The 14,518-nt window shown below is 37.7% G+C and overlaps 1 protein-coding gene across 2 annotated transcripts; it reads right to left on the reverse strand.

The window, feature by feature from the left end:
- Positions 1 to 638: 638 nt before the first annotated feature.
- LOC106872551 (uncharacterized) lies at positions 639 to 13,716 on the reverse strand. 2 transcript variants are annotated; one of them, XM_014919577.3, is made up of 2 exons: positions 6,312 to 6,836; positions 639 to 3,521 (listed from the first exon to the last, which is right to left on the reverse strand). In XM_014919577.3, the coding sequence occupies exon 2, from the start codon at positions 3,266 to 3,268 to the stop codon at positions 2,417 to 2,419; it is 852 nt and encodes a 283-aa protein (XP_014775063.1). In that variant the 5' UTR covers positions 3,269 to 3,521; positions 6,312 to 6,836; the 3' UTR covers positions 639 to 2,416. The 2 variants fall into 2 exon arrangements, 1 of the variants encoding a protein (XP_014775063.1); XR_016238795.1 differs by having other exon boundaries at positions 3,273 to 3,521; positions 6,312 to 13,716.
- Between the last annotated feature and the right edge of the window lie 802 nt (positions 13,717 to 14,518).

Genomic DNA, 14,518 nt, shown 5'->3' on the forward strand with positions numbered 1-14,518 from the left:
TAATTCTTTCTGTATATTTGTACATTTGCACATGCACACATGTATGAGGAAAGAGGCTGCAAACTGGTTAGAGAGAGCACTGTTGCTCATGCAGTGCTGACCCTGTTGTCTAAGTGTAAGGTAGTGTCTATTTTTGACTCAGCATGTGTTGTGCCTGAAAACCATGTACCATATTCTTGAATTTGATCAATTGTAAATGATTATCATGTTTCTGCTTATTCTAATATAAGTTCTGTGACAGTAAGTGAACTTCAACAGCTTAGGTTTCTAAGAAAGGAGGTCATTCAACGCCTGGTATCCAAATATCTTGGCCAGGAATAAGCAACAAGAGGTATATTTGTAGTTTGAATTCTGAATGGCATCAACTGAAGAGTTGGCTCTACGTCTGTAAATTGAAAAATGAATTGTTTTGCTTCCTGTGTCTGCAGCATGGAGGTGATGTAACTTGGACAAAAGACGGTTTGAGAAATATAAAAATGAAAGTAAAAGACAAAAAAAACATGATAAGTCAAAGAAGCAAGTTGAAAATGTGGTTCCACTGTCACTTTTAGGAAACGCAAATATTAAAAAGAAACTTAGAGAGGCATACAGACTTGCAATCAATAAGCACAACATGAAGGATAAAAAGAACCATGAAATTTTATCCAAAATAATAAATTGTATTTTATTTTGAGGAAACTTTCAAACTCCCTTACATGAACATGATGAAAAAGATGATTCAGTAAATCCAGGGGTATTTAGAGGATTAATAAATTTTGCATCTAAATTAGATCCAGATTTGAAGAATCACTTAGAAACAAAGGTATTTCTATAACCATTCAGAATGAGTCACTTGACTTCCTGCGACAAATATGCCAGGAGTTTTGTAGCCAACATGGCTGATAACACGTTTTGAAACACACTCAAATGGTCATTGTTCTATAGTACGTGCTGAATGAAGAAATATTTGAGTGTTTTGGGGGATTCTTTATTCCAGAAAATCAAACTGCAGATGGCATAGATCAATTAGAAATAATCCTTCAAGGAAATGGACAAAAACCTGATAGCTCAGACATTTGATGGTACAAATGTCATGAAAGGCAAAAAAGCAGGAGTTCAAGCAAAAATAGAAGCAGTTTATAATAATGCACATTTCATTCACTCTTATGTACATCAACTTAATAATGGGGAATGCAGCAAGTATTGCACAGAATGCAAGAATAGTTTTCTCTAACATTTTGGCTATTCCAACATTCTTCTCAAGATCACCATAACATGTATCCATTCTCAAGAAGCATATGGATGTCAGCATTCCACGTTCATATTCTACAAGGAGAAACTTTAACATATGGACCATGAACAGAATTCATGAAAATTTGCAGCCTTTAAAAAGCTACCTTACTGAAATTCATTCATCAAATACAGGTTAAGCCATTATAGAAGCAACAGGAATTTTAAAATACCTGAATGATAATAATTTCATCTTTTGGTTAGAGCTTTTTCATCAGATTATGCCTCGTGTTGAAGTCATTTTCAGCCAAATTTAGAGCAATCTCAAAAAATTAGTGTAGTTGAAGTCAATGAATATATGACAAATTTCAAAACTGCTATTTACAAAATAAGGAACTCAGGGTACTGTGAGAATCCTTCAAGCAAAGGAAGTGTGTGACTGCAGATGTGTTGATATAATGGACAGATATTCTTCCACTAAACACTTAGTAGCTGCTAAATTGTTCAACAAGAAAAGCTTCACTAGTTTTAAGAATGAAACGCCTACAGAAGAGATAGTACTGACCACTGAAAGATATCCCATGATTGACAAAGAAAAGCTTGAAACCGAACTGAAAATATTTTATTGTAGATCCGATATGCATGAATATTGAAAATTAATTGAGCTGCTGAAATTTATCTAGGAAAATAACCTGGATGGTGTTCTTAGTGAAATTATGAAATAAATAAAATCCTCTTGACAATTTCCATGACTGCATCAGATGCAGAATGCTGCTTTTCAACACTGAAAAGAATAAAATCTTTTCTAAGGAGCACTATGAACGCTGAAAGACTAAATGTACTTGCAGTGCTTTCAATGGAGAAAAATTTCCTCAACAGTCATCCAGGGACCAAGGAAAAAATTATTAACCTTCTCACTCAAAGTAAAACAAGAAGAGCAGATTTCAGTTTTAAATGAATGGATGAATCTTGAGCTGTAACAATTTATTATTAAGTATAAAATAATTTCATTTTATCAAGTTTATGTATAAATTTTCTTTTTATATATGTTTCGTTTTACACAATATTAAAACAATGGCTGAAAAATTTTCTGAATCAGCCACAAGCCACCACTGATTATCAATTATATTAACAAAACTGGAAGGATAAATTAAATAGTAGACCTGCTGTGGTTTATTTCCCACAAACCAGATTGACATTGAAACAGTTACTCTTTGGTATGAATACCAGAATGTCTAATTAAATGACACTTTTGAGAGAATGATTTACCACAGATATCACAATGATATGGTTTTTCTCCTGTATGAATACGTGTGTGTTTAGTTAAATTACTTGACATAGAGAATGATTTACCACAGATGTCACAGTTATATGGTTTCTCTCCTGTATGAATGAGTTTGTGAGTATTTAAGTGATGATTTGTTGAGAATGACTTATCACAGATATCACAGTGATATGGCTTCAATCCTGTGTGAATGTATTTATGAGCAGTTAAGTTAGCATTTCCAGAGAATGATTTACCACAGATATCACAGTGATATGCCTTCTCTCCTGTATGTATGCGATAGTGTCTAGCTAAGTTATTAGTTTGAGAGAATGATTTACCACAAATATTGCAGCGATATGGTTTCTCTCCTGTATGAATGCGTATGTGTTTAGTTAAGTCATTACTCCCATAGAATGATTTAGCACAAATGTCACACCGGTATGTTTTCTCTGAAGTATGAATACATTTGTGAGTTGTGAGGTTACCTTCTTCAGAAAACGACTTACCACAGATATTACAGTGATATGGTTTCTCTTCTGTATGAATGCGTACATGTTTAGTTAAATCATTAATGCTACAGAAACATGTCGCACATATATCACATTCATATCGTTTCTCTACAGTATTAATACATTTGTGAGCTGTAAGGTTACTTTCTTCAGAAAATGATCTATCACAGATATTACAGTGATATGGTATTGTTTCCTTCTCTTTTTTTATATCATCAGGAAAACCAATTCTTTCAGACTGCATGTTACATTCAACTTTGTCTCCACATGATTCATTTTCCATGTTTTTCTCTATCTCCAAAATAAACAGATGTTATTTCTTCTCTCTTATTTTAACTGCTATATTCACATCAACTGTGTTTGTTGCTGATGTCTGATGGTGTAAACTTCTTTGTAACCCAAGTTCAGAACTATTTCACTGTAATTCACAACAGATTTGTATGAACAGGGTTTTATGTAAGTTGTGGTCTAAAAATTTTTAGTCTTAAAAAGATGAGAAATATTGATGTTCTTTAATGCCAATGTCAGCTGATTTTCTGAAATAAGAGAGAAACAACAATATAGGATGTAATAAATATAGAGAAGTTTCAGGTGTGGAAACAAGGATTAGAATCGAAGGGCTTTAAAGTCAACCTAGCTAAAATCAAAGTCCTAATAAGTAGGAAGGCAGACAAACCACAAATCCCTTCAGGTAGATGGCCCTGCTTGATCTGTAGAAAAGGTATGGGTAGAAACTCTATAAGATGTACTCAGTGTAAGCTATGGACACATAAGAGGGGCAGCAATATCAAAGGAAGGCTAACTGGGAAGATAGTTTTTGTATGTGGCAGATGCTCAGGAGCAATAAACACTGAAAATGTGCAGATTACAACTTCTGCCACATTCCAGGGAGAAAAACTAGAAGCAGTTGATAGCTTCCGTTATCTAGGTGACCAAGTCAGTAGTGGGGGAGGGTGCGCTGAAAGTGAGACCATGACCCGTGGCCTATGCCAGGGGTGTAACCAGCCCACTTATGTGTACTTTTCCTTCATTGGACACTAAACTCTGCTTGCAAAGACCTGTTGAGGCAAGTGAAATTGAAATCAAATCAAATTTGCAAATTCAATGACTGGCACCCGTGCCAGTGGAGCACTAAGAGCACTATCCGAGCTTGATCGCTGCCAGAGCAGCTAACTGGCTTCCATGCCGGTGGCATGTAAAAAGCACCATTCAAAACGTGATCGTTACCAGCGTCGCCTTACTGGCACTTGTGCGGGTGGGACGTGAAAAAACATTCAAGCGAGTTTGTTGCCAGTGCTGCTAGACTGGCTCCTGTGCAGGTGGCACGTAAAAAACACCACTTGAGCGTGGCCGTTGCCAGTACCGCCTGACTGGCCCTCATGCCTGTAGCACGTAAAAGCACCCACTACACTCTCAGAGTGGTTGGCGTTAGGAAGAGCATCCATCTGTAGAAACTCTGCCAGATCAGATTGGGGCCTGGTGCAGCCATCTGGTTCGCCAGTCCTCAGTCAAATCGTCCAATCCATGCTAGCATGGAAAGCGGAGGTTAAACGATGATGATGATGAAATACTGAAGAATTAGAGATACAACATTGGAAATTTTAGTACATATCTATAATAAGTAGTTTTGGTATAAAATCAGTCACATCCACACTGATCCACATCTGGACACAGTAAGCTGATACACATATTTTAAGGTTGTAAATAACGTACTTAAATAATAGAATTGTGAATACTTCAAAGATATTGTAATTATATACAAGGGAAAACATAAAAACACAGGATATAGATATACCTAATATATAATTTAATGAGATAAGTAGAGGATTTGGCCGAATCCTGGCTTAAGCACCCCCATAACTGTTTTATTTTTTGGAATTTTCAGAAAATTTTTGCGAATTTGTTCTACACACAGGAATTTACATGATTATGCAAATAATCATAAATCCTAAAAGTCCTACTCTTTGTCGAATTTTTTTTTTAATCAGTTGAAAATACTGACACTCTTAATTTTTTTGCTTAAATCCCAGCAATGGATCACCCTTGGGTGCATCATTATTCCATTAAATGTGTTTATGGGGGAGAAAATATTGAATAAACTTCAAAAGATGTCAGAGTACCAAAGAAACGAGGAAGGTATTATGTGTTCGTGAGATATGCTAAAAACAACAGCTAAATCGTGAAAAACAAAAGCAACAACTAAATTTTTTTCTTGCATAATCGTATGAATTCCCATGTGTAGAACACAAATTCGCAAAAACTTTGCGAAAATTCAAAAAAATAAAGTTATGATGAGTTATATGGGATGCTTAAACTAGAATTCCGCCGAGGATTTTACTCCCACAGCCCAATAAAATTTGGTAGTGCCAGTAGAATTGTCGAAATTGACAGTGTTTTCACATCGGAAATAAAACAGAATGTACCTCGAACAGTGTCTTTATCAGTATGTATTGTGAAGTTATTTTCGTAGTGCCTTTTCAGGATTGTAACACTGAAGATGCATTTAAAAATTGATTCTGCTGGGAACAATGACGGACGGAGATCGCATACATTTCCCACAAATAATTTGAGTAATCAACAGCTATAGTACTACTGATTTCTCCCCACAAAACCGGATTGTAGTCAGCTCTTTCACCCGTCAACACAAAAACAGAAGTAAACTCTCAAGGTAAAGGCCGCCCTTCTATGACTGCTTCTAAATAGTTGTAGATCGTAGTTAAGAGAAAGGATCTAGAATAAACTTGCTGATTTGTTTTGTTATTGTTTAAATCAGTTTAATCTGATTTCGAACAACGTCATCAAAACATTTGTACATATCGATAAGAGAAAAAACAAAGAAAAAAACTATGGTCACCGAGAATTCAATAGTGCCAACAAAAGTTTATATTAACAGATATATTTTCATCATAGATTAACTCTGTAATACTTACGGAAATGTTTTATAAAGGACATTATTAACAACAATGCGTGGTACGGGGCTGCGAGACCAATTTCACAAAAAGTGACACAAATGTTGGAAAAGATTGTGGATTGTGTTACAAATTATCAGATTATACACCCACCCATACACACACGTGTGTGTGTGTATATCTATATATATATATATAGTTGCAGAGAGGTTATGGGCATCTGGCCTTTTGAGGCTGACGTGTCGCCTATACAGCTCAGCGCTTTATAGGTGCGAAATCAAATGGTCACTCTATGGACCGGCCATAACAATCAACTGTCATAATATTTTATATATGAGGTTATTCGGTAACATAATTCACAACAATTCCAATTTGATTGATAATCTTAAACAATACAACGTTCGATAGGATTCTTACCTTGTCAAAATTAAATTTTAAAGTTGCTGATATTTGATAACGTGTAAAGTTGAAAGTCGATGAGGCCCAAAACGTCAACAACACAGGGCTGAAGATACACAACGGAAGAGGGGAATCGGTGGTACTGCGCATGCGTATCTAATATTTAATATATGTAAGGGAAGACAATTCTTAGCTTTCATTACCTAACTTTAGTTTCAGTATATTGGTGAAGACTGTAAAATGTATTTTGTTTGTTAAGGCGGTGAGCTGGCAAAATGGTTAAGTTACCGTGCTAAGCGGTATTTCGTCTGTTTTACGTTCTGAGTTCAAATTCTACCGAGGTCGACTTGCATCCTTTCAGGGTCGATAAAATAAGTACCAGTTACGCACTGGTCGATATAATTTACTGGCTCACATGCTAGAAATAACAGTCAAATCTCACAAAACTGCGATAACATAATGAAAGAAATATGTAATCAATCTAAAATTTGGATAAATTTTTTTTCTTTTTTTTGAAAAATTGAAATTTTTCAAACCATTTTTGGTAAATTACGACTATCACTAAAAAAAAAAAAATCGGATTTTTTTTTTTTTTTGCGTGGAAATCCCTTATATGCTGCAAATCCCTTATTTTGGTTCGGAAAAGGTGGGGGCTTGGGGAACCCCCCCCCCCACCTCCTGGAATCATTGGAAATTTTTTTTTTTTTTCGTTAAATGAATTCCTGTGACCTAATATGCTACAAAACCCTTTGGGGGGAGGTCCGAAAGACGGGGTGGGGAGAGGTGGAAGCCTCGGAAATTTCACCCCCACCCCCACCGCATTAATCTTTTCAGAGGGGGAGGTCCGGTTTCCCCCCACCCTTTTTTCCGACACAAAATAAGGGATTTGTAGCATATTATGAAGTCAGGGTACTTGATTTCACGCAAAAAATTCCGATTTTCTTTTTTCCTTAGTGAAAACCGTGTGAGTGAAATTTCCGAGGCTTCTACCTCACCCCACCCCATTTTTCGGACCCCAAAAAGAGTTTTGTAGCATATTAAGAGGTCACAGGGATTCATTCAACGGAAAACAAAAATTTTTCCAATGATTCCGGGATTGGGGGGCGGTACGTTTTTTGCGAAAAAAATTTCCGGAAAAAGTGAAAAATGAAGAAATGGGGGAAGGGGGTGGGTGAAGTCAAATTTTGAAGTTGCAATTTTTGAAAAATTGTTTTCAGAATCGGAATCTTAAAACATGGGATTCCGTAAAAAAAAAAAAAATTAAAGGGGGGGGGGGGAGGTTTCATTTACATCGCAATGTGAGCCGTCAACTTTGCCTATCAGGGTCGATAAAATAAGTACCAGTTGAGCACTGGGTCATTGTAATCGATTCACCACTTCCCCGAAATTGCTGGCCTTGTGCCAAAATTTGAAACCAAAATATTGTATTTTCTTATGTGGTTGAATAAAGTCTGTGTTATTACAAATCATTCTCATGTTTTCAAATAATATAAACAATACAACTATGTATTTATAACAACTGTCTCAGTTAATTCTTCCCCTATCTGAGACTGTTTCCCAGGCAGTAAATTAGTGATGATTACTACTTCTACTGAGTTTTCAGAAATAACCCAATAGGTTTACCATTAATTCCGTGAAATATTCATGGCTCCTGCTAATAAGCAGTTGGATTAGTGTTTATTGGCTCACTAGTTTATATTACATTGTTACCGAGATCAGTAAACAATGCTAAATCTGAGATATGAGGTGGAGACATTTCAGCATCTGCCAGCCTTTCGGAGGTGCTTTCCTTATGTTGGCAACTTACCTGACCATTATATTTTAGTCATACAGAATGTAAACATACACTTATTTCCTATCTCATCAATGAAGCGTGAGCCATTTAGTTGATCTGTCATACTGTCTCGAAGTGTATGTTCCAGCCATTTTACCCAATGAGACAACATTGCTTTTCATCCTTTGGTGTTGAAATAAATGTACTTTCTGAGTCACAAATATTGTCAGTTTTCCTGAAATGCTTGTACGTGGACACAATATAAAAAGCAGGTTCTCTGTGGTCTTGGTGGAGGCCAAAAACGTAACAAATATTTAGCACATATGGCTAAATATTTTTACATATTTTTATATTTTTTTCATTTTATCTAGTTTCAGCTCATGAGCTGTGGCCATGCTGGGGCACCGCCATCTGGTGTTGCTACGCAATTTTACTTCACGAATTTTACTTCAGGAATTGACATTTGGTGCATGAGAGAGTTTGATGCAGCTGCTCTCATCTGCGCCTCCTGCCGTGAAGTTGGTTCATCTGGGACACCTGACAGGAAGAGGTCCAGCCTTGTCTTGAAGACACCTACATCCACCGCATGCAGGTCTCTCAGGTCCTTCGGGAGGATATTGAAGAGCTGTGGACCTTTGAAGCCCAGGCTGTTGCAGTATCTTGTCCTACATCTTGATGGCAAATTTGGAGTCCTTGGCACTATGCAATGGCGTCCAGTTTTTTTATTTGTGTAACTTTCGATGCCAAAGTTTGGGACAATACCTTCGAGGATCTTCCAGATGTATATTATGGCATATCTTTCTCGTCTACGCTCTAAGGAATAGAGTCTTAATCTCTTGAGTCTTTCCCAATAGCTTATATGCTGCATAGAGGCTATCTTCTTTGTGTAGCTTCGCTGGATTGCCTCAAGTTCTGAGATTAATTTGACACTGGTTGGTGACCATAGCTGAGAGCAATAGTCAAAGTGGCTTAGAACAAGTGTCTTCCAGAGCACCATCATGGTTTCCTGATCTCTTGTTCTAAAAGTCCTTAGAATCCATCCGGTCAGTCGCCTGCATTTCATTGACAATTTAGCAACATGAACATGAAAGGATGCATTATTACTTATGTAAATGCCCAGGTCTCGCACTGTCTCTGCCTCTGGGATTGCAGTCTCTCCAGGTCCAGTGTATTTAATGGGTTCTGCATTTAGTCTTGCATGCTGATAGCATAAGGCTTGAAACTTTTCAACATTAAACTGCATGTTTTTCTTTTCAGCCCACTTGTATATTTCATCCAGCTCACATTGCAGGTGCATAGTGTCTTCAGGGTTCTGTATTACCTGTGAGACTTTTGTGTCATCTGCATAACTTGTGACCGTGGCTCTCTATGTGGCTGAGGGCATGTCTGAGAGGGCCATTATGAACAGTAATGGTCCCAAAACAGTGCCTTGCGGAACACCGCTCACTATTTGTGTGTCATTGGAGGTGGCCCCATTGGCTACTACCACCTGACTTCTATCCTTCAGAAAGTCATGAAGCCATTCTCCCAATTTTCCAACTATGCCGAGATCACACAGTTTGTGACATATCATTCCATGATCGACTTTATCAAAAGCCTTTGCAAAGTCGAGATATATCACTTCCACATTTGAGTGGTTAAGTAGCTGTTTCAGCACCCAGTCATAGTGTTGTAAGAGCTGAGTCAGGCAGCTTCTTCCAGGTCGGAAACCATGTTGGGTGTCAGGCAGCAAGTCATTTTCTTCAAGGAAGGCGATTAGTTTTCTTCTGACTATTCGTTCCATGACCTTGCTGATGTGTGAGGTGAGAGAGATAGGTCTGTAGTTCTTGGCCTCCGCTCTGCTACCTCCTTTATGAATAGGGAATATTTTCCCCTCCTTCAGTTTTCTTGGGAGTTTGCCAGATGCAAGGAAGCTCTGAAAGAGGGACTGCAGTGGTCTTGCTAGGACTCGTTTACATACCTTTAGAAGGATTGCTGGGAATCCATCAGGGCCAGTAGCTGAGTTTGGGTTCAATTCATCTATAGCCCTTATTACATCGTCTTCCTTTATATCGATGTAATCAATCATCATTGCCTCTGCTTTTATATCTGCAGTGGTAAAAAAGTCAGTTGGATTGCTGACTTGAAAGTGCCCTAGGGGTGGAGTGAAAACACTTTTGAATTGATCATTTAGCATTTCACTTATCCTCCTTGGGTTTCCTGTTAGTGCACCATCTTTTTCAAGGAGTGGCCCTATCCTGCAGTGCACTGAAGCTGTTTCTTTGGCAAACTTGTAGAAAGCTCTGGAGTTAGATTTTATATTGTCTATAGCCCAGGCTTCTTTGTCTGCTCTTTCCTTTTCGTGGGAGAGTTGCAGATTTTTTTCAAACTCCAGCAGTTGTATTTTCAGGCGGGACTTTTCACTGCTTTCAATTTGTTTGTTTAGGCGATTTGAAACTTTTGTACGCCGTCTCATAAGAATTTACCTCTCCCTGGGGATTTTGTTCTTGTGTACAGTGGCCTTTCTCTCTGGGACACATTTGTAGCATATAGCTTGCATTACAGAAATGAATTGTTTAAGTTCCATGTCGATGTCCAGTGAGGAGAGACATTTAAGCCAGTTTTGTTTGAGGATCTCTTTCTCAATTTGTTTCCAGTTTGCCTTATTGAAGTTCAAATTGGAAAGATTCTGAGAGTTTCTTGTAGGCTGCATGTCCATGGCTTCCTTTGGTCCATACATGGTCAGCTCTACCATGTTGTGATCCGAGAGTAGCGTCGGTGTCACTTTCACATTATGGATGAGATCCATATTATTTGTGAAGCAGAGATCCAGTATGTTACCTGCCCTGGTTGGCTGGAGTACCACTTGTTCCATGTACAAAGTGTTGGCAAGGTTCAGGAGGGAACTCACCTGCCCTTGTTCGTATCGCGTCATTCCTGGGAGAGAAAGGCCCTCGGGCCATTTGACATTGGGCAGATTGAAGTCTTCCATAAGAAGTACACTTACGTGTTGTTCTAATGTGTCTAGAACTTCTATTTTTGTAAGGCAGTCTTCAAACTTGCCTACATGATTTGGAGCATCTGGAGGGCGATATGTAGCACATATAACTACATTGAGTTGTCTTATATGTACAATTAGCGTGTCACATACTGAATTTGAGTGTGACAAAAGACCTGGGGTGTGAGGTCTTCACGGATGTACATAGCAACTCCACCATGACTCCTTTCTTTTCTGTCAGTCCGTAATACAACATACTGTGGTATGTGTATTTCTGCATTTCCTATATCTGGTTTCAGGTGGGTTTCCGTAAGTGCTATGCATAAGGCTTGACTGCAAGCAACAAGGTCTCTCAAGAAAGGGATTTTTGTCCTGTTACTAAGTGATAACAGTCCTCTGATGTTCAGTAAGAGCATCGATGTGATGTGTGTGTTGTTGCCAGTGGTGCCCATCTTGGGTCTATTTGCTGTGGTGGTCTTATGTATTGGGGATAGTCCCATCTGTGCGATTGTAGCCAGGTCAGCTGCTGTACCATGCACAAAAAAGACTGTTGTTCAGCCGCTGCCCTTTCAACAACATGTTGTTGATAGGTCTGGTCTGTAGCACGCACTACATCTGCGTACCTCCGTTTTGGAGTAGGTGGTGCGTAATCCTTCCCTTTTGGCTGGTGTTTTCTGTCGTTTCATGTTTATGTGGCGGGGTCTTTGGTGTGCAAAACGGCAGCATGCACCTTCCTCTCCGTGCCAGCAGACACCTTTCAAGTAGAATTTGCACATTCGTGTGTGCTGTCTCTTTCTCTCCTTTTTGTTATATGGATATTCAGGTCTGCTTCTTTCTTTGGCTGTTTCATCTTTTCTTTTAGTTTTGGTTTTTCCTGCTTTTAATTCTTCTTTCTTGGCCCTTTCACCTCCATGGTTTTTCGTTTTGATGGTGGTAGGGGCACTTTCACTCGGGTTTACTTTCCGAGCAGGTCTCTCGCTTGAATCTTCTTTGTTTTCTTGAGTGGGGGTGACATCCTCATCTGCATCCATGCCTCCATCCTTGTCATCTTTGCTGTGTTTATTATTATCAAAGATGGCATCAAGAGTGCTGATATGGGATTTTATGAGAGCATAGGAACGTGTAAACTCCTGCTTCTTTCGTTCTATCTGTGCTAATGTTCTCGTGTAACCATTGCTCTTCAGTGCAGCAGTGATTAGCGCCAGCCTCTCAAAAACAATGCCAATTCCATGCTTCTCCAGGTTCTGGACATTTTTGTGGTTAATTTGTTAATTTATCTATCTATCTATTTATTTATTTTTTAAATTTTAACAATGTGATGGATGGTAGTGAAGAAATAGAGAAAGAAAGTGTCTATATTTAGAGAGATTGAGTGGCTGAGAGAAGAGAGGAAGAGAGAGAGAGAGAGAGAGAGATAGAGAATGTTCGTGTCTATTTGAGAGGTTGAGAGGGAGAGAGAGAGAGAGAGAGAGAATGTTCGTGTCTATTTGAGAGGCTGAGAGAAGAAAGACGTTGTGATAGAGAGAAGTGAAAAGACAGAGAGAGAGGGGGGTATGTATTTATGATAAAGGTTGAGGGTCTGAGAGAAGAAAGACTGTGTTAGAGAGAGAGAGAGAGAGAGAGAGAGAGAGAAGTGGAGAGAAGAAATAGAGAAGAGAGAGAAAGATTGTGTCAGGAGAAAAGTAAAGAGAAAGAGAGAGTGTCTGTGTCTATGTATTTATAGTGATGAAATAGAGAGAGAGAGAGAGAAGAAAGAAGAAAGAACAGTGGAAGAGAGATTAAGGGTCTGAGAGAAGAATTATGGGATGATGGAATGAAGTAAAAAGATAGAGAGAGAATGTATCTACGTATTTAGAGAGAAGCAATAGAGAAAGGGGAAAAAAGACGGTATGATGGAGAAGAGAGCGAGATAGAGAAGTTATATAAACTCTTAAAAAGGATTCGACTTGGATAGGGAAAAATAAATAAATAAAGGAACAAACAATTATATATCTGTAACTAAAGAAATTCTCTTAAATCAGGAATAATGAAAGTTAAATCTCTCTACAATAATCTCATAAGTCAAAAAGCAAAACAGAAAACACCTTATGTACATGTAACCTATCTTCCCTAATAATAATAAGCCTTCAATAAATGACAGAAAAATAAACAGAACACAAAGATACTTATCTAGTTTTTCCAAAGAGAGATGGGTATTTCCAAGGCAGTGGAAGGTTCCAAACTTCTTTTCAAGCTATGGTGATACCATGTGCTGCTAAATAGGAGACATTGTTTACGTTTTCGATGTTCGTAAAGGCTCCTACTTCTTCTGTTTTTCCCTTCTATATATATATATATTCCAGACGGTTCTTCTGTAAATCTGTCTTGTTACTTTCACTCAGAAGTCATTCAGACAGATTTTTTTCCCTCTTTTTCTTTTTTGGTCGAAAATCGAAGTTATTTTAGAATTTTCGTAAAGTCCACGTGTTATATTTGCAATGTTTATAATTCATACATTTACAAAAGAAAGATTCTTCCTCCTTACAATGTTTCACTTTTTTAATTTCTTCAAGTGTACTCTATGTCATTCAGGAAGATATTTAAGACTTTCTTAGGTTTTCTTTATAATAGAATTCGCAGCTTTTTAGGAGTTTCTTGGCGATTTTCTAGGAGCTTAGAAAAACACGTGTTGATCAGAGGCCGCCATATATATATATATATTTTTTATATATTTTATTGCTTTATATATTTATATATTTTTTCTGTACTTTACCTTTCACCCTGTATATTTATGCATGTGCATAAGGAGACGTGTATATGAACATAATTGTGCATGTATGGGTATATATACGTGCGTGTGCGGATATGTATATGTGTATGTTTCCATATGTATGGATGCATACATATATATATATATATATATATATATATATATATATGTATGTGTTTCATGCGAGTATGAGTGAGTATATGCTTATATGCACATGCATGTGGGTGTGCGTGTGGGCATGTGTATGTATGTACATGCGCGCATACGCGGATTCTATGAGCGTGGTTTTACTTCTTCGAGTAATTTTACTTTCTCCCTATTCGGGTAATTTCCCTTTATTTAACGGTCATTCTCATAGCTCTTTTGCTTGTCTCAATAACGGTCATCTTCATAGTAATTTCCCCTTATTTAATGGTCATTTTCATAACATTTTTTGTTTGTTTTAATAACTGACGAGATGCCGGAGCAGACTTCCACCCCGATATCTGAAACTCTGAGTTTCATTATGGCAACCCACTAGTTGTCACATATTATATTATGCATTCCTCTATTTACATAATATCGAGGTCTCATTCATTCTTTTGTTGTCATAACCATAAAAACAAGGTAATAGTTTTTATTTTTTTTCATTCCCTTTGAAATTGCTTAAACTTTGTGGTTTTCGGTCGTTTTGACTGTCTCCTAGAGTGTAGAAATTGCCTGTTATAGGGAATTTCTCTTGTATT

Source organism: Octopus bimaculoides, chromosome 28 (assembly GCF_046866305.1).
Source record: "Octopus bimaculoides isolate indiv1 chromosome 28, ASM4686630v1, whole genome shotgun sequence".
Lineage (NCBI taxonomy): Eukaryota > Metazoa > Mollusca > Cephalopoda > Octopoda > Octopodidae > Octopus > Octopus bimaculoides.

Bases quoted from the DNA above. Each gene is read 5' to 3' on its own strand.
- LOC106872551 (XM_014919577.3), bottom strand. From the start codon at position 3,268: ATGGAAAATGAATCATGTGGAGACAAAGTTGAATGTAACATGCAGTCT.